This window comes from Heliangelus exortis, chromosome 4, assembly GCF_036169615.1.
Source record: "Heliangelus exortis chromosome 4, bHelExo1.hap1, whole genome shotgun sequence".
In the NCBI taxonomy this organism is placed as follows: domain Eukaryota; kingdom Metazoa; phylum Chordata; class Aves; order Apodiformes; family Trochilidae; genus Heliangelus; species Heliangelus exortis.
In genome coordinates, this window is record NC_092425.1 from 35,853,932 (window position 1) to 35,878,359 (window position 24,428).

The 24,428-nt window shown below is 37.1% G+C and overlaps 1 protein-coding gene across 2 annotated transcripts in view; it reads left to right on the forward strand.

Moving 5' to 3' along the window:
- The window catches only part of ADGRA3 (adhesion G protein-coupled receptor A3), a 49,826-nt gene extending 29,493 nt beyond the window's left edge, over positions 1-20,333 (forward strand). The window contains exons 9-19 of one of the 2 annotated variants that reach the window (XM_071743834.1): positions 83-284; positions 3,274-3,423; positions 6,031-6,192; positions 6,450-6,653; positions 7,781-7,994; positions 8,142-8,350; positions 12,189-12,313; positions 12,825-12,948; positions 14,662-14,807; positions 18,461-18,556; positions 18,750-20,333. In XM_071743834.1, the coding sequence (XP_071599935.1) occupies positions 83-284; positions 3,274-3,423; positions 6,031-6,192; positions 6,450-6,653; positions 7,781-7,994; positions 8,142-8,350; positions 12,189-12,313; positions 12,825-12,948; positions 14,662-14,807; positions 18,461-18,556; positions 18,750-19,992 (2,875 nt within the window). In that variant the 3' untranslated portion in view covers positions 19,993-20,333. The remainder of the gene's footprint in view (positions 1-82; positions 285-3,273; positions 3,424-6,030; positions 6,193-6,449; positions 6,654-7,780; positions 7,995-8,141; positions 8,351-12,188; positions 12,314-12,824; positions 12,949-14,661; positions 14,808-18,460; positions 18,557-18,749) is intronic. The other variant, XM_071743837.1, reaches the window with a different exon arrangement.
- Positions 20,334-24,428: the final 4,095 nt, after the last annotated feature.

Sequence of the window (24,428 nt, forward strand, 5' to 3'; positions counted from 1 at the left end):
TTGCCATGTAAATTTGTCTGCTCTTTTTAACTTTTTTTTTTTTTTTTAATTTTTATTTTATTTCATGCTTTTGACTCCCCAGGTGGCCTAGAACATTGGCAGGCATCACAGCCTACCTGCTGTGTACACGTTATTCTGCTGGCAGTGGGATATATCCTGGCAACTCACAGGATGAGAGAAGAGCCTGGCGCAGATGTGACAGGGGAGGGTACTGGGCAGAAGAGGACTACTCCAGGTGCCAGTATGCAAATGATGTGACTCGAGTTCTTTATATGTTCAATCAGGTAATTTGTGCATTTCTGTAAAATCAAATTTCTTCAGTGAAAACAAACTCAAGTCTCTCAGTTTAAGATAAGTTTACTGGTTTAAGCTGTGGTCTAGACAGATTATGATGAACACATGCCTCTGAGGTCAACGCTGGAACCTTATTTATGTTAAGGGTTTGCTTTAATATGTATTTTTAGTGCCCCCACATTGACAGAGCAAGAAGAACTTGATGTACTTGTATAAAGAATAAGAGAATGGTACTTGTCATGACTGTTTTTGTAATCTGGATGCTCTTTCTTGTCCACTTGCTATGAAGAAACAAGGCTGGTTAAAGTAATGGAGAACAGCTATTATTAGAATAAGAGAATAGCCAAACTCTGCCTCTGATGTAAAATTCCAACAAAGTCAGTGTGGCCAATTAGAGTTAACTAAGGAAAGTAGCAAGTATTAACCAGGCTTCCTAATCTGGTAGTACCAGGATACAAGAGAGTATGTTAGATTGTAAATGTAGCTATGAAACCAAGTGTTTCAGCTCCAAACTGCTTTTGAGGTTTATCTCTTGTTAATGCACACTTGCACAAGCACTGCTTTGCAGTGATATACATAGACTTGTAAACATAGGTGCCATATTTTAAAATACTCCATAAACTTTTGAACTTCTGATTTAAGATCGATGTTTTTCAACGGGTACTGTCAGATCGCTGGCATCGATGCAACAGGAGAAACTATGAAGATATGAGGTGGGGGGGTTTGGTGGGTTGTTTTGGTGGGTTTTTTTTTTTGTTTTGGGGGTTTTTTTCATTAAATAAAGCTATGCCACTTGAGCTGATAATGTTGGTAGCACCACTTATGTTTAACTGGTGCTTCTCTGACCTCAGAGTGGGATTGCTGCTTGTCATGTGTGTTCAGAGTGTTCCAGTGTGTGAGCTTTCTCTTAAGGGAAAACTTCACACTGTGTGTCAGCACCACCACAGCCTCTGGCTCCAGGCAGTCAGGATCTAAACTGATACGTGCTCGTTGGATGTCTTGGATTTAAATGAATGGAGCCTTGATGTCCAGTTCTTGGGCTAAATCTTGTTTGAAGTAAAAGCGTTGAACTGCACATAGTGTAGATCAAATGTTGCTGACTTGTGCCCTCTGTGTTCAGTTACTAATGTAGATATAGCTTTTTTTCTTCCTGATTTGGTTCCCTGAGGATCAGTGGGTTTGCATAAGAAAGATGGAAAGATGGTAAGGGAGATGAAGGGAAAAGACTACCTGTTTTGGCCCAAGATAAACTTGGGGGTTCGTATAACTATTTGTGCTCTACTGCTTTACATTCCTAGCACTAGGTCTGTGTGACATGGCTTGGGCATAAGAAACATGTTTGAGGGCTGAAATTAAGGGGAGGTGTTGCTAAATGACAGGTGGGAGATGATTCTGGGGCTCCCTTTGTGGGACATGTTGGTTGGGCATGATTCACTGGTTATTGAGAGCTTTGCTGGTCGTTTGCTTTTTCATGTCCTGATAATTCACATTTCTTAAAAGGCCTTGTTGCATTTCATCACTGCTTCTGCCTCTGTACCTGAGAGTCCCAGTTGCTCCAGAACCTAGATTACTTCAGCGTGTTAGAACTGCTCTTGGTTAGCCAACATTTATCATTTTATAAAGAATGTTGCAAGCAGTGATAAATCTGAATTGTGAAGGTTAACTTGGTAGTTTCAGAAAAGTAGAAGTATAATTTCTATGTGTCAAGTAGGTAAGTTGCTATTACTTGATAAGAACACACATACACATACACACACAGGTATGCTACACAAAAATAGTTTCAGATTACTACAGGGAGCAGTGGCATATTTTGGCTTTTGGAGATGTTTTTATGTGTTAGAGCCTTCCTTTCTTATGTGTAGTAGGTCTGGATTTTTTAGCAGTTTGCTGCACAGAAATGTATTATCTCTTTTGAGACTAGTAGTAAATGTAATAATAAGCATCTTTAGAGCCTTTGAACACAAAGGTAGTTGAGCTGTTTTGAATGTCAGAGCTCTGCCAAACAATTTAAATCGGATGTCTTAAGTTTAAAAGGGAGTCAAACCTTTGTAACAGTTCTACAAGAACATTTATGTACTTGTATTGTTTTAGGTGAAAAGAAATTAATGCTTAGGGAATGTTCAAAGATATTTTACAGAATATCTGAATTTGAAAGCTGACTTTGATCAGCATGTGCTATGCTTTAAATGCATGACTTTTAGTGCTTTGGAAAAAAATAATCTTCCATTAATGGCATTCAAATCTATGCACAAGTTCTAAGACCAGCAGGGACAAATACATAGTTGTGCTTATGTGGCATATTGCAAATTGAGAAGGGCAGACTTGATATGTGTACACCAAAAAGCAGAGCAGGAGATATCTCTAGTTTGGATTACCATGGATAAACAGCTTCTGAACAGCAGCTGATAACATTTGCACAGCTTTCCACGGAACGACGTGTTGATGTTGTGTACTACTTAGTGAAGAATTTTCCAGCATGGTGCTTATTTCAGGAATGAAAACACAACCTTTGTCATTGAGAATGTTTTTTTTGTGTGTGTCCCACTCCAAATGCTTTCTGTAATTACAGAATCAAGAGTGAGTTCTACAGCAGTGGTGTGTTGGAATTTCCTTGGGTTTCTGTTTCTGTAGAACGCAGTATTTTAGGAGCTTTGGATTGTCATGCCTAGACTCTGGTGCACTGCTTTGTCTTTTTTAGTTTTGGGGTTGGTTTTTTTTCTTCTTCTTTTCTTGATCCAGCACCTTTCTCCTTTCTAGAACAATAGGTCAAGACACAGTTTCTGGATGTAGGTGTATAAATGCTGGGTTTTTGGCTTTTAGTACCATGATTACTTAAAAAGTACCATGAACACTTGAAACACTGATCACCTGGATTGCTGTCCTCTATGGGAAAATGCTTATTTATTAATTGCTGAAGTGTTACCTCTGTTGTACTGAATTTTCACTTCTTCAAAATGCTTATGTTTGTTCTCCACCTAGATGCCGCTCAACCTTACTAATGCAGTGGCAACAGCAAGACAGCTCTTGGCTTACACTGTTGAAGCAGCAAATTTTTCTGATAAGATGGATGTTATTTTCGTGGCTGAAATGATAGAGAAATTTGGAAGATTTGCTGAAAAATATAAAGAGGTAACTGGATAATTTGCCGTCACTTTAAAGATAATCCAAGCGTTTGCCCTTAAGTATTCTGAGCAGTGAAACCTTCTCAACATTAGATGCAGGCACTGAGTTAGTGGATTATCAGATTCTCTTCCATGTTTTTGTTTGTTTAGTAGGTCCCTGAAGTTGCTGACCCATGGTCACAGCCTTTGCATTCGCGCTGAGATGATCCAGCATTCACTGGACCTGTAATGTGAGTAACACCTCTGGTCAGCACTGGAGCAGGGAGATAGGTACAGTAAGTCTGTTTTTATTTAATATGGAGTGGGTCACACAGGTTTTCATTGGTATGTTCTTCTCTCTAAAAATACAAATAATGAAAGCCTCAGAGATCCTCTCAATAATGAATAAAACAAGACTTATCTTCTCCCCTCTCACCATGGTAGGCTGTCTTTATTCAGTATTGAGCTGTATCTCTAAGGTTTTCACTATTCTTCTATCTTGCAGGATACAAGATAAGACATTAAAACAAAATCTTAGAGAACGCTCATTTTTGGGGAGAAAAATATGCAAGTGGTTGAATAGTCCCACCAGTGGGTAGGAACTCTCTGTTTCACTGCTGAACAGAGGTTATATTGATCTCACTGTACAGTGCATGTTGGGAAGTTGGAGACCACAATGCCTCAATTTTAAACTTGCGCAAAAAAAGCCAAATTTCCCTGTCCACCGTCAGCAAACTTTGCAGAACTCCGTGGAGAATTTTCAGGCTAAATCTCGTTGTTTTCAATAATATCTTGGGTTTTTGTTTTCGGTTTTTTTGGTGTATTTTAGAATTACACAAACACTTCATTAAATAGCAGGATTTGTATGCTATCAAAAACAGAAATGTGTTTTAGGTTGCTGCTTGATTTGTTGCATTTTTAAGGATATACTTTTTCCAGCTGTGAGTTGTTTGTAGAGTGACACAACCTGGCATTACTTTGCCATGTTTGAAGGTAATAAGTTATATTTAAAAAAAAATAAAATAATAATGTTAAATTTATAGATTGTTTTGGTCTTAGATGATGTATTTTTTTGAGTTAACTGGAATGACTTGAAGTCGGCCTTTTATTTGTTGATGTACTCAAAGAAAATGAGTGGAATTTCATTTAATTTTGAGGACCTATTGGTAAGACAGCTATTTCTTATTAGGATATTACTCTACAGAGTTTCTTGACACTATATTCACTTGCATCATCTCATTACCATTTCCATAGTTTGCGTTACAGTGGCAATTCTGTAAGGAAAGTACTATAAATTATAAAAAGGTTCATTTAGTAACTTTTTCATGTCAGAAGAAGAAACTAACTTCAGAAAATTCTTAGCAGGTTGTCTTATGTTAGAATGCAGCTGGAAAAACTTGTACTTACTTTGATAGCCATGAGAAAGAATAATGTGTTATATTTTTAAAAAGTATGAAACAGCTTGAGTCCTGTGACTTCGGGATCTTAGTACTGATAATTCATTGTAAAACCTCTATTTGTTAATGTGTTAAACATATTACCAGTTTTCAGTTAGTAGTAAGTCATAAGCATCTTCTATTAATTTAACTTTTATCTCTTCTAGAGCCTGCAAAAGCTGCTTGAGGCTCTGTTAGCTGTTCAGAATATTTACTAATTGTAGCTTCTGTCCCTAAAGAGACAGTTCTTAAAACAGTAAATATTTTTGTATTCCCATTCTTGCCTTGCCTTTATTTTTTTTAATAAGAACAAATTGCTGTGTTCTTCCCTCATTATTAATATTCTGAGAAGAAACTGGGAAGTCTGGATGGTGAAGATGCCTTCTCTACCCTGTTTTTCTTCATGCAGAAAATTCTAATCCCTGATTGTAGGCACCTTTGCTTTTGTTCAGTATTTGTCACTGTTTCTTAAATGTTGTGAAAATGTTGTGGTCAATTTCAGCAGAGCTGTGACATAAATAAATGAATTCCTCTTGCAGCTTATATTTGTTTCCATAAAGAAGCAGGGTTAGGAGTGTGAACATACACTTAAAAAAGGTTTAATTGGTATTGTGAAAGCAGTACCTGTGTGTACTTGCTGTCTCATGTATAACCTGCAACCTAAACCAATTCATGCAAAACTCAAGGCAAGCAAGGAAAGAATCAAAGACAAGTCAGGCATGGCAAAAGGAAGAGAAGAAGGGTTGCATGCTAAATTTTTCCTGTTACTCTTTTCTTATTATCTTCCCAAATAAGATAATTTGCCTCCCAAAGCAAATTATATTATTGTTGACGTATTATTTTAGTTTTATTTATAGTATGCTTAAAGTTGATTTTAAATAGCCCTTTTAAAGTAATTAGTAGAGTGCTGAATATCACACTCCTTGCTTTTGGTGAAATACCTGTGTTTCTCATGGTTTTGTTTTCAAAGTATAAGGGAAACAGACAAATTGCATTGGCATAGCAGTTGTCTTGGATGGAGGTAAAAGTCTCGAATCAAAGTATTTCAGTATCTTAGTGTCACGGAGGTGACTGAAACAGGAGCAACCAATTTCCTTTTGCTTTTTGTACTGACAAGTCACTTTGTATTTTCTGCTAATGATCCCACTTGATGAATTCTTTCAAAGATGTAAAATAGTCTTACTTCTCTTCCCTGCCAGCTTGGTGACGTGATGGTGGACATAGCAAGTAACATTATGTTAGCTGATGAGCGTGTTCTGTGGATGGCCCAGAGAGAAGCCAAGGCTTGCACTAGAATTGTCCAGTGTCTGCAGAAAATTGCCATGTATCGCCTTGCCAATGGAGCTCAAGTTTATTCTACTGTAAGTACAAATTATTTAATTAGAAGGCATTTTGCTGGCTCTTGAGCATCAATAGCTTTTTATTTTTAATAGATGTTGGAATTACCTGAAAATGCCTCCTGTTTCTGTCGGAAGAGAAATACTCCAAACAGATTTATCCCAGGCAGATAAACAGAAACAGTTTTCTGGGTGTTTTCCTTCTATTGTGGCAGAGAATGCTTTTAAGATTATTCTTTCTATGATGGTACAGTTTTAATGTTTGACTTTTGTTGTCACAGTATTCTCCAAATATTGCTCTTGAGGCTTATGTGATAAAGGCTGCTGCCTTCACTGGGATGACGTGCACCGTATTTCAGAAAGTGGCTACATCAGACCGTTCAGGACTCAGTGATTATGGGAGAAGAGATCCAGATGGAAATCTAGATAAGCAATTAAGTTTTAAGTGCAACGTTTCAAATACTCTGTCAAGTCTGGCTTTAAAGGTTGGATACTCATTGTTTCCCTACTGACTTTGTAATAATGTCTTGCATATGAACTATTTGGAAAGCAAGCTTGTTTTTTTAGTTTCTGTTGCTAAAGTAGCATTTCTGTGTAACTCAGGATGACTGAGACAAGAAGTAATTAGAGTGAAAATGGTAATAGAGAATGATTATAGAATAATTTCTTAATGGATGTAATTTTAATAAGTAGGTGTGGTTTTCTTCATTAAAACATCTAAAGTTTGAAAGATGCTTCCAGACATCTCATACGTATGGAAATTGAAATGCTTTCTATTTCATAATAATACTTGGCTTTATTTTACTATATTTTCACTTCCATTATGTGTGAGTGTCTGCAGCTTAGAAAGCTTTCAACAGTATGGTACATCATGTTAAATTAGATATTACTGGCTCTTTAAATATATGAAATACTCTGCTCAGGGTGATGCTGTAATTAAGTATGAAGTAGAAAATGAACCTGGAAGTTTCGTTTTATTTGTCTGTGTGTCTTTCTACAAACACAGACTCGTGTATGTGGGTGTCCATAGACTGGAAGCACATCCTCATGTTCTTTAAAAGTGTTTTTTCAGTTATAGTCCCCCACATACCAGATTGCTTTTAGCACTTAATGTGCTAAAATGTGTGTGTGTGTGTGTGTGTGTGTGTATATTGAAATTATATTTATGCTGTTCTGTGGAATTGCATGCATACTTCCCTTTAATTTGTATGAAGTTAACAAAGTCTGTTGGTGTACAGTGTTTTGTTTTGAATAGTACCAATGCACAATTACAGAATTCCTTTGTCTGTTTGTCTTGGTTGCTGCTTTAGTTGCCAGCAGTCTAACGTGGAACACTCTTGAAATAGTTTATGGATAATCAGCTTTAATATGACTCTCTATAACAAGATAACTGAAAAATCTTTACTGTCTTTTTAGTTTTAAAAAAGTGTTAAGAATTTAATGACCTAATTCAACTAATTTATTGTGTGTTACTTAGGAATATTGTCAAACAAGTTTGTCACAATACATAATTTGCTAAACGTGTTCATCTCTGGCAGCGTTCAGCTGGAGGTGCTGCTAATTTAATCTCAGTAAAGAATTTAATTTCCTCTTTAAAAATCTTGATTTCTAGAACACCATTGTAGAGGCTTCTATCCAGTTGCCTGCAACCCTTTTTACCCAAAAGCAAAAAAGAGAAGTCAGACCATCAGATGAATCTGTCTACAAGCTTCAGCTCATTGCATTCCGTAATGGGAAGCTTTTTCCAGCAACAGGAAACTCAACAAATCTGGCTGATGATGGCAAACGCCGAACAGTTGTAACGCCGGTTATCCTTACCAAGATAGGTTTGTTTGTTATCATTACTTTATGACCTTCAAGAAACAATTGTGCCTTCTCTGTTACAACCAGGGCCCACCTAATAAAATTTGTAGCATCCTAGTGTGTTGCACATTGAGGAACTGACGTGGAGCTGCATTTTTGTTTTGTAACAGATGGCTTGAACCTCGCCAGTCACCACGTCCCGATAAATGTGACTCTGCGGCGCATTGCGCACGGAGCCGACGCCGTCGCAGCTCAGTGGGACTTTGAGCTCCTGAATGGACAAGGGGGGTGGAAATCTGATGGCTGCCGTATTCTTCTGTCTGATGAAAACATCACTACCATTCAGTGCTACTCCCTCAGCAACTATGCAGTTTTAATGGTATGGCACTTATAGTTTTGCCTCTCTCTTTCTGGAACTTAGAAATGCTAAAAGCGTAATCCCGTTGGGATTTTTTTTTGACTTGCATTAAAGAAAATGAGCATTCCATTTTGCATAAAGCTCAACATGAGAAATAAAACTTCGTTTCTTGCTTCTGTTGATATAAATGCTGGTGCAAGCTGTGGTTAAAGTGGAAATCTGTCAAGGTGGAATTAATAACTGAATGTATGAGGCACAAAAGAATTTCCAGATGAAAAGTATTATATTATAAAAAGGCATTTTAATTAGCTACTTAATCTACTGGGCTTTTATGACTTTTAGTATAATAACGATAGTTTAAAATAAAGGTAAGTCTTCTTTTAGAATTAAATTTGTTGCTTTGTCTGTTGACAGGAGTTTTCCTAGGTATTATTTTTCTGGCTGTGATCCGTAACCAAAGACAGCTATTTCACTGCAGATTAGCTGTTCATTCACTAGTGTCTAGGTCTGTTACCAGAAGACGTTGTGACTGAAAAGGGAAAAAAAAAAAAATCACTTAGTTTTAGTACCCTGAATAGTTTTGAAATATTGCTTAAAAATAGTATCTGAACTCTAGTCTTAGCATATAGGCATCAATAATATGGCTACGTAGTTCTAAAATATGGTGATAGTTGAAGAAGGGAATGAGACACCATCTTTTAGTGCTCTTCTGTTATGAAGCAGAATTTCTTTTTTGTCTGGTTTTGTCTGGTTTTGTCTGGTTTTGTCTGGTTTTGTCTGGTTTTGTCTGGTTTTGTCTGGTTTTGTCTGGTTTTGTCTGGTTTTGTCTGGTTTTGTCTGGTTTTGTCTGGTTTTGTCTGGTTTTGTCTGGTTTTGTCTGGTTTTGTCTGGTTTTGTCTGGTTTTGTCTGGTTTTGTCTGGTTTTGTCTGGTTTTGTCTGGTTTTGTCTGGTTTTGTCTGGTTTTGTCTGGTTTTGTCTGGTTTTGTCTGGTTTTGTCTGGTTTTGTCTGGTTTTGTCTGGTTTTGTCTGGTTTTGTCTGGTTTTGTCTGGTTTTGTCTGGTTTTGTCTGGTTTTGTCTGGTTTTGTCTGGTTTTGTCTGGTTTTGTCTGGTTTTGTCTGGTTTTGTCTGGTTTTGTCTGGTTTTGTCTGGTTTTGTCTGGTTTTTGCTCTTTATTTCAGAATTTGGCCAGGGACTCTTCCCTTTTTACAGATGGTGACTGTTTCCCTGTTCATCAGTCATCACCACTTGCTAAATGATAAAATCTGATAAGTAAAAATGGTAGGTTGGTAGGAAGCTGAGTGATATAGTAAGAGGTCTAGGAAATATCACTAACAGAAGTGTAAACTTGTTATGGGTTTTATTGTAGTTAATGTTCTCTGTGTTCAATTAAATCCGTATTTTTATGTAATTGTACAAGAAAGAAAGAGGCTTCCTTTGTGAAGATCAGTGCATGAGAAGTTGATGCTTTTGCTTTCCAACTCATTTTTTTAAAAATCTTCCTCTTAGAATTAAATAATAGAATACTTAAATGCTAAATGTAAATAAAATTAGGATTTATATTCCAGGCTTTTTAAAAGAGGTCAGAGAGAGTAACTTTTCACTTTACCTGTGAGGGAGCAGTTTTAAATTCTTCAAACTGTTATAATCCTGTAGCTGCTTTATTTGATATTTTTAAATATATAATCCTTTGCTAAAACACACTTGGGCTTTAGTATGGAATTAAACTTCATTTGTTTGTGTAGTGTGCATGTAAAGAGAGATTGGGCTTTAAATTGGTCACATTTCTGCCATCTGGAGGAAGAAAAATAAAGAGCATATTCAGTCTGCTGCTGTGACTATTTCCAAATTGATACATGGAAAGATAATATAAATATTGTGAATTATATAATAAGATGCTGATAATCAGATACCAAAAGAGTTAGAGGAAGGGGCAGCTTTCTGCCTATTCTGCCAGTGGCTCTCATTTTGTGCTTGCTCAAAATTTTATTCCTTAAATATGTTTGGCTACTTCTGAAAATGTAAGGCTGTAGGGACTGGAGAGGGGATAGGTGGAGGACAGATGAATGCTCCTCTGATAGGTGTTCCTGGCACACAGTTAATAAATAATAAAGCTCTAGATAGTGAAATAGCTGCTGAAAATATGTTTTCATAATGCCTATCCATACTAAAAAAGCTAAAATAGCCTATTTCATTTGTATACTCCCATAGTCTTGTGAAAGTCTGGGTTCTGGTCCCAGGCTCATAGGAAGTTCTTTTGGGTTCAGTTTTAGAAGTCTGGCTTTTCATTCAGCTGTTGTTGTTGACATCAAAACCATGAGGAGTAGTGGTAGGAAAGACCTGAATACAGTATTTCATCATCTTGGTGGGGTGGTGAATGATTTAACCAGAGTTATCTCACTCTTTTAGTCTACTTTACTTTAGTACCTGAGTGTAGAAGAAAGCAGGTTATAATGTATAGACCCATTTTTAATTTTTTTTTGTATGATTCAGTGCATAATGTGTATAGTTCTCTTGATAACTGAGTGCCTGGTTTTCTAATCTAGTGATTTAGGAAAGTGCAGTTGTAAATTTTGTATTTATTTGGAAATAGTTTTAACCACTGTTTAATAACAGAAGGGAGAATGAGGAGGCTCAGCTGAAATCACATCATAACAGGCCTGCAGCAGAAAAAAAAAAGCTAGCTATGGTAGTTGAAAAAAGAGTTCTGCTGGTTGGCTACAAATGCACTGAGCTTTCTTTTAATGTCATCTCTACTGCTATTTTACTGTCATTCTTTACTACAAAATTATTGTATGGCATCAGGTTAGCTCAGAAATAACACTGTTAGCTCTCCTGTCTCCTTCTAGTGGGTTGGATTAAAAATGTCAGTGCAGTTGGTAAGAATGATGTTGACTTAGCTAGGGCAGCCTTGCTGAGCTTTCTCAGATCTTGGAAATTTGTAGCTCTTGTTTTTGAAGTTCACAAGAATTACATGCATAACAGCTTCTCACCTGTTATCAATCTGGAAGCAGTAACTGGAATTTTTCTACAGTTTCTGTTCTTGGATACTCACTGGCTGCATGTGACAGTGCATTTGCTCATGCTTGTAGCAGCAATAGGTTCCAGCTGGATATCAACCAGGCCATGGGCAGTGTTGAAATCAGATGACACTGGCTGCCTGAGGCAATATCTCATGATCTGTCCCAAAGTACTTTTTCCAGGTGCCAAAGAAAACCAAATGCATAAAAATGAAACTGACAATCTGATTAACTTAGTTTGAAATTAGGTTGGTGAGTTAGTTAGGAATAACAAATTTATATTCTGATGGAAGAACAACTGAAGGAGTGGGGTAGAGACTGCTGACTCTAATTCTAAGCCTCTGTTCAAGAATTTGTCTTGTCAAGAAGTCTCTTGCCCATGACATCAGATTATCTGTCTTAACCTTTAAAACAGATTGTGTAGCACCAACTTTTCTCACAACAAACTGATGTTTTCTCCTAATATTCTGTTGTTCTTTGCAAATGCCATATTTATTCTCCTTTTCCCCAGCACACTTTGGAACTTGCATGTTTTAGTGAGCTAGCTCTAGAGGTCTGAGTGACTCACTGAGAATTATTGATGAGAGAAGCTTCTATATCCTGTCTATTCTGTAAAATTACTTTTAAGATTTTTTTCACTGATTTTAATTGAGCAATTTATTTTTAATTTTTTTTATTTTGTGCTGGAAGGTACTTGAGCTTTCTTGTTGGTTTTGTTTTTGGGGATTTTTTTTTATTTCATCTGGAAGATTCTTTTACTTTGTTTCCTTTGCTACTCCCCCACCCTGGCAGACTGAAGAGATAAAATGGACTAATGTTAATTTTGTTTTTTGTTGTCAGGACTTGACAGGAGCTGAATTATACATGCAGCCAGCTGATCTTTTGCATCCAGTAATTTATGCCACTGCTATGGTTCTGTTAATGTGCCTGTTGATGATCATAGTCAGTTACATATACCATCACAGGTATGGATCAAAATTACTAGATTAAAAAAATCAGTTTTTTGGAACTTAGCACTGCTTTTTGAATGGAACAAATTATAGTAATCTGCATTTATTGTTGCTTTTTTTTCCTGTAAAATTTGTTGATGCAAACTAGCAGTTAAGCAAGTAGCTGTTTCATCTGTTTTTGAGTATGTATCTCTTTAGTTATTCACTTTTGCTTCACAATGAAAGAAGAGACCACTCAAGAATGATAGAATTTGACAAACTATTCAGTCTTTCATATTTTTGTTGATGTGAAAGCTCGAAGCCTAAAATTTTTGAATCAGGCCCCAAATAGTTGTATAAAGCTAGTTAATAAGAGGGTGTTTTAATTTCTTATAATGAAGACCAGAGATTATATTTTATTACAAAGTATGTAGTAATCAAACAATCATTAACAGTAATTATATCTCATTTATTGCGAGTCTTGCTAGTTTCTGAAAGACAATAATGCAGCTGTGTCTAATATTGTCTAATTTGTTTCTTTTAACAGTGTCATCAGGATCAGTGTAAAAAGCTGGCATATGCTAGTTAACCTGAGCTTTCATATTTTCCTGACATGTGTCATGTTTATTGGAGGTATAACTCAGACCAGGAACGCCAGCATTTGCCAAGCAGTAAGTAAAGCAAGCACTTGAAGGACTTAATGACCAGTTTCATACTTCTATGTATGTATGTGCCCCCCTTCCCTCCTTCAGAACAGTGGTACTGTCCAGGCATTTTCATCAGGGTGTAAGATTTATGCAAGCAGGCAACCTTGTTTAATTTTTTTTTTTCTTAAAGATTTCTCTTGTATTTTCATCCAGCCATGAAGATAAAACAGTTACTTCAAAACTGCAGAAGTATTTCAGAAGTGCAACAGAAAACTTTTTCTCAAAATGCTCTTAAATAATTTTTACCTTAGTTTTAGTTTGGGACTTGCCTGCAATTAAACTGTTCTGTAGGCCTCTTTGTGACCTTTACAGACCATAAGAAAAGTGACTTTCACAGGTATTAAAATATGTTTCCATTTTGTTCAGTATAACCTAAAGGGACAGACAGAGGTTTTTCAAGTGTAAGACCCATGCTTTTGCTAAAGAAACACCACACACTTTACTGAGAATTCTTGTCTAATGATTTGCTGGTCTAAGATCTGGCCATCACCTCTTACTGAGTTGCAGTGTTTCAGTGTACCACCAGTTGCTGCTTTGGAATGGTACCAGTGAATTTTTTTAATTGTTTTCTTTCTTCTGTCCAGTGAATCATAAGTTTCTAGTCTCTAACCATAATACTCCACATTGCTTTTTGTTTGAACTTACAGTAATTATTAGGCTGGTGGTTCAAAGTGTTGCAATAAAATATGCCCTTGATCTTTCTTCTAAAAATACAAACAAAATGCCAGTCTGTGTGCACACACGTGCACGTGTATATATGAGAGGAGGAAATAGTTTAACAAACTGTGATCTTTTTTCTTTTCTCACTTTCTTGGAGACAGTAATCCTCCATGAGATACTCTCTGATCCAGATGGGTTGTTTAAAAGTTGTTCTTACTGCTGATTGAAGTGTGCAAAAAACCCACCTGCAGTCATCTTAAGAGAAACTGATGTGTCACCTCTTCCATGCACGGGTTGTCATTGAAGGGATATATGAAACCTACTTCTTGCAGTCACTATCTCAATGTAAACTTCAGTAAGGAAATAGAGGGCAGCCAAGCTGTGACTTTTCTCAAAAAAACCTGAATTCCCTGAATAATGCAGATACAAAAGAATCTGCCAGACAACCATTTTCTTAACAGTAGGTTGTGAGGCTGACTGTGCATTAATATTTGGGATGGTTAAATATCTAAAGAATGACACTTTATTTTTCTTTTGTATCACATTAAAATCAACTGAGTTTGTTATCTGTCTGTATTCTGCCACCTGCTATGTAGTTACCATAATATCATTGGCTTCCTGTTCCTTTATTTATTTCAATTTTAATAGTATCTCTAGAACGAGACATGTTAAAGTGAAGTGTTCCATAAAATGGATTCCTAAAGTGTATGATTAATACGTAATCCTAAAAATGTTGGCCAGCAAAGTTCTTCCTTCCTACATTTTTTTTCCTTCCAGTAGTCAGCTGCAGCTTATGTAGCCTTCACAGACTCAACTGATACAAAGATAGGTCTGCATAGTATGTTTTTTTTTTTAAAACCACATTGACTTGGCATTTAGAACAGTCATAGTAAAATAAGTGTTTTCTTCAACCGAGCTTTTAAAAATTTAGTCTTTATTTAAGTTGCATGTTAAATGATTTTTTGTAACTTGAACCACTGAACATTCCCTTCCTACCATTTTTTTTTTTTTTTCCAGGTTGGGATAATTCTCCATTATTCTACTCTTGCGACAGTACTGTGGCTTGGAGTGACATCTCGTAATATTTACAAGCAGGTAACCAAAAAAGCAAAAAGATCTCAAGATCCTGATGAGCCACCTCCTCCACCCAGACCAATGCTGAGGTGAGCCAATTTGTTTCTGCAACTCATAACTTTTCAGGTTGTTATTCTTATATTATCACCAGAAAATGTAAGAGGTCACTACTGTGGTGTGGGGTCTTTGTTCTGGTTTTTTTGGTTTTTTTTTATTTATTGCAAGTGCCTTTCATTGAAAATTCTCCTTCCAGGTCTGTAAAGTCCCTTTCAGATTTTTGTGTTCCTCAGCATTATGTTAAGGAGGATAAGGTGAAGGACAATTGATCTGAGGATATTACTGTTGCAGTGCTGTGTTCCTGATTTGTAAATTATGAAATTGGTAGTGTTACTCCATCACTAATGAAGCTTTGGTTTAAAGTTTAGTTAGAAACACTTTCCCCTCAGTTATCATAAAAGAAAGTGGAGAACTGTGTTATCACACAATTCAGAAACATTGCAATTTAAGTATATGAAGTTCAATATGTTTTCCAAAGATTGCTTACAAATATTTTCAAGACAAAAATGTATCAGTGATTATCAAATGAAAATACTGTTTCTATGAAGTATTTCTCTTAGAATTTTTATTTCTGAAATCACTGAACTGATAAAACATACCCGTGAGAATGAACATTAACATACAGATAGCTTACTGAGCCTCTGGATAGCAATTAAAAACTGCTAAGCTGAAATTCTCCACGAGGTGGCAGAAGTTGATTAATTTTGATTAGTTACAGGCTACTGCTTGGAAAATTGATTACAGAGATTGCAGAAAATGGGACATGCTTTTCTGAATATTGTCAACTGAAATTTGCAGTACTATGTACAAGCATATAGAAATCTCTAATTTCTTGATTAGAAGGTTGTTAGTGCTGCCTTTCTTTCCTTTACCTTTGTTATTTTTCTTTTTCAAAAAGTAAATCTGTTATATTCACTGTGATGTGAAACTGTAACATTCCATTCCCATTGCCAACTGCCATCTTCCAGGACAGTTCTGAGTAGTCTTCTTTAATATCTTGTGATTAAATTTCTTTTTTTCCAACCCTTATTTGCCATGGAGCTTTTGCTTTGGAAAAGGTTACAGTAAAATTAACAGCCACACAGGCTCAGCTCTGCAGCAAACATCTACACGTACTATTTCAGATCTTTTTCAGATCTTCTCAGTGTCAAACTTCTTTCAGATCAGGGGCTTCAGGGGATTCCTCAGACAGATGGCTGTGTGATGTTTATGCATGGAACAGCTATGGAAGAATTTCTTTTTTATTAATTCAGGTGCCTTTTCAATTTGTATTAAAAAAAAAAAACTACCTATAGTGGCATGGGGCAAAGTTTTGTGGAAGTTTCTTGATTGTTTGGGACAAGTCACCTACTGTTATCATGCCCCCAGTTTTGTAGAGAGACAACTCATTCTCTGCTTTCCCACTGTTTATATTCCTTCTCTGTGTGCCTTTTTAAAATTACAAAGGGTCTTGTGGAACAGAGAAAAAAAAAAAGAAAAAAAGGAAAAAAGAAACAACAAACCCACAATAAATGTATGTAGGTACACATATTTCTCTTTATTTGTAAGGAGAAAATTCTGCCATATGTAAATTATTCTCCTTTGGGTTTTGGGGTTTAAATAGCTTTATACCTGTCAAGCCTCCTTCCCCTGTAGCACAGAGAAGCTTTAATCTTGAATTTCCCAAAATAATTGCATGCAAGACAGTTTTGTTGATTGTCTTGTTGACAATCTTGTCTTGTTGATTATGATGACATTCATTCAGTGTGTTAATGGGATTTTTTAACAGGTCATGAAAAAGGTGGAAAAAGACTTTGAAGTGGGCCTGATGTTTTTCAGAAAACTGCTCACAGACATTAGAGGAGCTCACAGTAGCCATGTTGTGTGCAACACTCTGCACACAATATGGAATTTCTAAACTGTGAAAACCTTTATTCCAAATATATCACATTGCTATGCCAGGCAAGAGGGTGTAAAAATAGCTGAGATCTTCAGCTGCCAGTCACAAAAAGGCAAAGGAGTTTGTCATGCAGAAATTATATTTTGCTTAGCAGACTCCAACCAGCACACGAGGAAACAGTTTCATTTTTTCTTCACATAAAAGAACTGTGCAAAGAGCCTTGCTGAAGATCTTAATAATGGGATACCTCATGTAAAGCATGAGATAAAATAAAATTACAAATATTTTTAGTATTATAATACAAATAGTGGGTTGGATGTTCTACTTAGAAACACATTTCACTATTTACATTTTTTCTGTTACCATCCTAACCCTCTTGTGTACTTGTGGCATTAAATGTATTTTCTCTTTTTGATCTGACTTAGGAAAAGGTGTCAGCTTGTAAAGTACCTACAATGTTAATATTGCTGTGTTTCCTCTATCATGCCTTGTGTTACTCTGTTACTATTCTGTTCATACAGCTCCTTCCTGCATGACAGTTTTGGGTTTTAATTTGGGCTCTTAGAAATTGCTGAAGACTTAGACATAGCAATACACAAGTGGGCTTTGTATTTCAAGGCCAGCTGTAACCCTGTTCCTTTAATACAGCAAACACAACTACAGCTGCAAACATTTCAGATTGCTTCAGTCCTCTACCAGTAACAATTTGCCTTGTGTAGAACCAGCTTTGCCTCTCTGGCCATGCTGAAGCAGTGGTGTACTTTGCAAGCAGTTATTTAGTAATTTGTAGTGAAAGATAAGTACAGTAAAATCTCCCCCACACATCTGTGTTATCTGGCCAGGTGCTGATTGCTGCATCAAGATACAGAATAAACCAATGGCAGAACTTGATCTTTGTAGGATTTAGCAGTTGAGTAATGTATTTTTTGTACATAGACTTCCAAGAAAGACTTAGTTTATTTTAGACTGTTTTTGTGTCTCAGGTGAGACAGCAGTATGGAAAAGTCCAGCACCACTAGAATAGGTGTTTCTTGTTGATTTAAATAAATTACCCATCTGTATGTCACAGTTTTCAATATGTATTCTGATCTGAATTTGGACTGGATTAGCATAAAGTGCAGGACAAAGTGCCATTACTTAGAATGATCAACTTGCCACTAATTAATTCAATAGGAATTTATGGCAATTGGAATGAAAAGTTAGATACTCCAAAAACATGTGCCCTTGTCCTTATGAGGACACACAGTTTTCATTAACACCACAGCAGGCAAGCAGGAGCCTATGTAATATTGAGATTATGGAGTCCATTAAAACCAAATAAAACCAACACCAATATCATCCCCAAGCTTCCCTACACAACCCCCCCACTCACCAGAATTAACAAGAGTTCTTACAGCTGATCTTAAAACATAGTGTCTGTAACATAAGGCAAGTTTATCTCCAGAACAAGAGACATACTGCTTCCTGTTTTCCTTCCAAGTTTCTGTATTCTCTTCCAGAAGTTTGCAACTTTTGGCTGCTAACTTTTTCTTTCCTGTAACTGCAGATACATTTATTCAGTGCCTTCAAGGAGGTGAGCAGATGTGAGAGAGAGGAGATTCACAGCAAAAGGAAAAAAATATAGTGAAGAAGACATAAAAAAAAAAGTAATTGGTGTTGTCAAAGCACAAATCTGACTCACCTTATTTGTGTTCTTAAACAACTTGCATATTTCCAGGATCCTGGAAAGCTCTTGTTTCCTTCACAATGGCTGAATAAAATCCTTTGCCAATTAGCAGCCACTGATATACTACCCTTATTTTTTAGGTTCTACCTTATTGGTGGAGGGATCCCTGTCATAGTTTGTGGAATAACAGCAGCAGCAAACATCCGAAATTATGGCAGCAGACCTAATGCTCCTTAGTAAGTACCACGTAACTGAAAAAAGTATCAAGATTTCATGGGTTTGCTTTTTGAAGTACTCACTGCAATTAATTCTGAGTCTTCCAGAAAATATTGCTCAGCCAAGATGATTTCAAAGTACCATTATGAACTGATGAAGCGTGTGACTAGGAGATGATGTTAATTTTCATTCTTTGGTTTGTTTCTTTTCCAGTTGCTGGATGACTTGGGAACCCAGCTTAGGAGCATTTTATGGCCCAGCTAGCTTTATAATCTTCATAAACTGTATGTATTTTCTCAGCATATTCATACAACTAAAACGTCACCCTGAACGTAAATATGAACTGAAGGAACCCATTGAGGAGCAGCAGCGTTTGGCCACCAATGAACACGGGGAGCTGGCCCATCAGGATTCCTTGTCAGTATCACTGGTTTCCACATCTGCCTTGGAGAATGAGCACAGTTTCCAAGCACAGCTGCTGGGAGTGGGCCTTACTTTACTTTTGTATGTTGCTCTGTGGATCTTCGGGGCTCTGTCAGTTTCCCTCTATTATCCCATGGACCTGATCTTCAGCTGCTTTTTTGGGGCAACGTGTTTATGTCTCAGTGCCTTTCTTATGGTGCACCACTGCGTTAACAGGGAAGATGTCAGGCATGCTTGGATAACAACTTGCTGCCCTGGGAGGAGTACCTATTCAGTGCAAGTCAACGTGCAGCCCTCCAGTTCCAGTGGGACCAACGGAGAGGCCCCTAAATGCACCAACAGCAGCGCAGAATCTTCTTGCACAAATAAAAGCGCATCGAGCCTAAAAAATTCTTCTCAAGGTTGTAAGCTCACAAACTTACAAGCTGCAGCAGCTCAGTGCCACCCTACTTCTCTACCATTGAATGCAGGTCCTCAACTTGATAACAGTCTCACAGAACACTCGGTGGATAACGATATCAAAATGCACGTGGCTCCCTTAGAGGTCCAGTTCCGGACGAACGGACACCCAAGTCGGCACCATAAGAACAGAAGCAAGGGGCATCGTGCTAGCAGGCTGGCAGTGCTGAGGGAATATGCATATGATGTTCCCACAAGTGTGGAAGGAAGTGTGCAGAATGGTTTGCCTAAAAGTAGGCCAAGCAACAGTGAGGGGCACTCGAGGAGCCGCAGAGCCTATCTGGCGTACAGGGAACGTCAGTATAACCAGTCCCAACAGGACAGCAGCGATGCTTGCAGCACACTTCCAAAAAGTAGTGGGAATACAGACAAAATGATAGCTACCAACAACAAAAAAGATATTCTGAGGAAGCCAATAGCAGTTGAACTGGAAAACCAACAGAAATCTTATGGCTTAAATTTAGCCATTCAGAACGGACCGCTTAAAAGCAGTGGGCAGGATGGACCCTTGCTGACTGCAGACAGTACTGGTAATATTAGAACTGGGTTATGGAAACATGAAACTACGGTGTAGCATTGTAATTCATTGCAGGATAAGTCCCTGCAAACTGTGATTACACATTCCTTAAAGCTATTAACACTTTTAAAGACTGTTTACAAACTCCAGGTACTTGATGCAGGGAGGGAACAAAGATAATCTGCCAAGCAAAAGGCTGCATGCATTTTTATCTTTGCTGTTCTTACAAGGATGGACTCTTGGTATTTTGTAAAATCTTTTTCGAAGCATCAGTCTTGAGAGATGCAGAACATAGCTTTGTACAATTTTTTATTTTTTACCTGTAAATCCTGCAGATGTGTCCACAATACATTTCAAATTTGTATTTAAATGTATAATAAATAGTATTTTCCCCAGCAGCCCAATGTTGCCCTTACTTGTTGATTTTAAAGGTTATTGCACGGTATATGCTCTGTTTTACTACTTTGGCCTCTGAAAATTATGAATTTCAGTTACTAAAGAAAATCTTTTGCTTCTGTAAGACAATGCAAATAGCTTAATTAATTGCATAAGGCCTAGAATATGTTTGACAGGAAGTGGCTACACTTTAAAGAGATTTTTAGTATGCAGGCAACTTTTTTACTCCAAAATCATTGTCTTGTACTTGCTGTTTGATTTAGTTATATTTTCAGGGAACATATCTTAATGAACTTACACAAAGTTTTAGTTGGCTTGGTAATGTTTTTGGATAATGCTCTATATTTTGCCTTAATCCCTGACTGGGTATTTTTGTTTATTTTGTTTTGATCCTTTGTAGTTGAGAAGTTACCAGTGTTCACAGACAATAGTTGCTAAAGTGCAAAGGTTGTCAGTCCGTAAATTGAAAACTCACCCAGTTGTAGTGGTGTAGAAGAATAATGGTGCTGTTTTTTTGATAGAGGGCAATGGAATAATCATGGAGTAAATAAAAATGGAGTATGATCAATATACAGAATCAGGGTCTTCAGGTTTAGTGTCACTGTACAAACTGGCTCTTCAGAGAGCATTTTGTGTTGCAAGTTCACTTTTATCTACCTGTGTGTGACAAATTGCAGAATAATCTTCTCTAAAACTCTCTACAGCATCTGTGTCTAAAAAAAGGTTTAATTGGCAGAAATATACTAATTACCTTACCAGTTTTAAAATGCATGTTAATTCCTGCATTAATTCTGTGAATTCCAGAAGTAGCTAAAACATGCAATCTTTTACAATAATGTAGATATTGAAAAATAAAATATGTAGTGAAACTAATTTAAATTTAATTGCAGTATAATTAGAAAAACTGGTGTCTAGATCAAAATATTTTATGGAAAATAAAATATTACAGAATATATTATTTGTCACATTCGGGTATAGTTTCCTATACTTAATTGCTGACACCTCTGTGAAACTGAGATTATATTTTGTCATCCCGCTGCTGTGACAAATTTGAGGTTGTAGCTGCAGACTGATGCTTGGGTCTTTACCTCTTTCCAGTGCTGATACCAGTAAAACCAGGTGTATTAAATAGCAAAAAATGCTTCTGTGTAATCTAGTACTGATACAACTCACCTTTTAAACAGCAAATGTATTTGGATTGTATATACTTGACTAGTTGGTTACCTAATGGAGATGCCACCCTTGGTTGTTGTAATTAGTGTATCTCTTTGAATCCAGACAGAGGTCTTTGAATCCAGACAGAGGTCTTAACATTCTCAGTGCTCAAATGTTGTGTTAAATAATCTGTATTATTTAGTGAGAACTCATTCAGATATGATAATTTTTTCCTGGGTTTACACAGGTTTACACCATCCCCTACTAATTGGTTTGATACAAACCTCTACAGTAGGACAGTGTTGTTAGGATTTGGGTTGTTTTTTCTTGTGAGTAGTTGTCATTTAAGAATTGTTAAAGCAAAATTTTGACAAAGGTGTGACTCAGTTTTGATTGCTGTTCTGCTTTACTGGATTCAAGAGAGGTCACTTTTAGCTTGTAAATGACCTTAAATCCACCAAGAACAGGGGCTCAAAAAAACCCAAAGGAATTTATAGGTATTACCAAAAAGAATAACTGAAACTATATGTCCAAATAAATTTAAATATTTGCATTTTGAGCTATTTGACTTGATATTTGACCAGCTTAGACAACTTACTGCTTTGTAGTTGCAAAAATCCTGTTAGTGGGTGGTTATGTGGTGAGGGACATTCCTCTTAGTGGGGAGAAATACATTTTGGACCTAGAAGTCAGAACTGGTGACTTGATCCTAATCCATTCCAGATGCTGCATGTCTGTCTCTTGATTTCAATGATGGACTGAATGAAAACTGCATTGCAGACAGTAAATGTAATGGTCCATGCTAAGAGCAGCACTGATCTGTGAGCTGAGCTTGTGTTGCACAACAAGCAGCAATATAATCATTGGGGTTCCTTACATAATTTGAAGCCCCATGATAACTCATCCAAGGATAACTTCACATGGAGTAAATAGTGTCAGCTAGTCAAGCAGTATGATTTCCTCTTTCTGGTTTACCTTTGCCACCTTTATATTTAGTGTTCTGGAACTCAAGAACAAAAAATAAATACTGCTTATGTTTTGATCATTAGTTTTGTAATGAACTCTTAAGTTATCTCGTACATAAAGTAAAGCTTGGGTAATCTCAGGGGAATTTCCTAATTCTTTCAAATATTTCAGATACAGATGATGGGGAAAGTTTTGATCCAATGCTTACAAAAATGAAAACAACAAAACCCTAGACAAGGAAACCAAACAGATTTCTGATGCAGACCCCAAAAGGAAGAAGAGCAAAATTTTAATACTGCATAATAGGAAAAATGTGTTCACTGTAGCAAAACTAAAGCTGTTCCATTGCACTTAGGTGCCCTTAGAATGCCCAGTGTCTAGACATGGTGATAATGCTGGAGTGTAATTGCTAATGCTAATTTAGCCCCTACCAGCCTATTTTTGAAGCTTTTGTCTGAAAACAGGCAAGCAGACCCAGGAGCATCATAAAAGAATTACTTGGAGTGAGGTTATGTGCTAGAAATACCACAGCAATTAATGGCCAAAGCTATCTGAGGGGTGATCTGTGTTCCCAAAACATCTTGTTTTAGAGCAGTGTAATTACCACAGTCCTAGGGCTGGGGTGAAGTTATTTCCTCCCTGCTGTCAAACAGCTTATAGTTGACTTTCAATGGCACCTGTTTGGGTTTTTTTTTTCCCCCTCCACACCATGAAGTTAGTAGGTAACAGCTGTTAAAGCAGCAAGTTGGTAGCTCAGCTTGTCCAACACATATGTCAAGGATCTTTTCTCTCCTAACAGGGCCTGTCTGATTTTCTTGTTTCCCAAAATATTTTTTTTCTCCTGGAAATGAGTACTGTATGGAGCAAAAACCCCCAAGAGCCCACCCCATGCCCACTGCACACCCTCCACCTCTCTCTGCTCTAGGAACACTGACTTCTGCTTCCGGGTCACTATTTAACCAGGAAGCATTTTTTATAATTTTATTCAACATTATTGAAATTAAAGTGGAGTTGATGAATTTCTGCAAGGCCACAGCATTTATTACGTGAGACAAACTGCTCACCTTTCAATAAAGATGATGAGCCCTCTGGCAGCGTGATATTATTTGTATGGATCAGAAATTTGAAAGATTGCCTGGAGGTGATTCTAAGAGCTTCAGTATTATTCCTATTAATTTCCCTAGGGTTTCTGCTTCTCAACAAGTGTCACCTTACCATGTCTTCACAGGAGAATACTAAATTATCATTCTTAATGCACAGGAGAACACTTAATAAAATGCCCAACCCTTTTATTTCTGTAAGCATGTGACAGAGTTTCTAAATCTGTGCGTACTTCCCACTGTAACTTTGAAAAGGCTGTATAATAGAGCTCTACTGAAGGAAAAAAGACACATACAACCCTCCTTATGGAAATTAGCATTTCTTTTCAAACTGTGCCTGCTGAAAAGGTACTGGTTACTGTTAGGGTGTATTTTTACATTAAGACAAGTTTTTCAATTGTAGAAAAGGTGTCCAGAGTACAGAGCTGCAGTGACTGCCTAATAAAACTCCCTCCATGTCCCCTGTGTTCTACCATTTCCATTGCATCTTCTATAGAGAAAAAACTCCAAAGCCAAGGAGCTGCAGGTACCATGTGCCTTGTGATAACGAGGCCCTGAGTCCTTCTTTCCATAGATGTAGAATTTCCATGAATTGATGCTCTTGTGCTAAACAGGATCAAATCCAGCCTTGGCAGTCAGAGGTATCTGCTCACTCTGAGTTATTGCTCAGCCACAGTACCATATTATATAAAAATTCAGCAGGAAGAAAATGCATGCTCCTTTCCAAACCCTGCCCTGCACAATTGACCCCCCTTGTAACAGCTGCCAGCAACAAGCCTGGGTTTCACTCTAGAGCAGCTCTCCTATGAAGAGCCCTCTCTATAGCTGCTCACTTGGCAGCTCCCAGCCCACAGACAAGTTAGGCAGACTGCATTT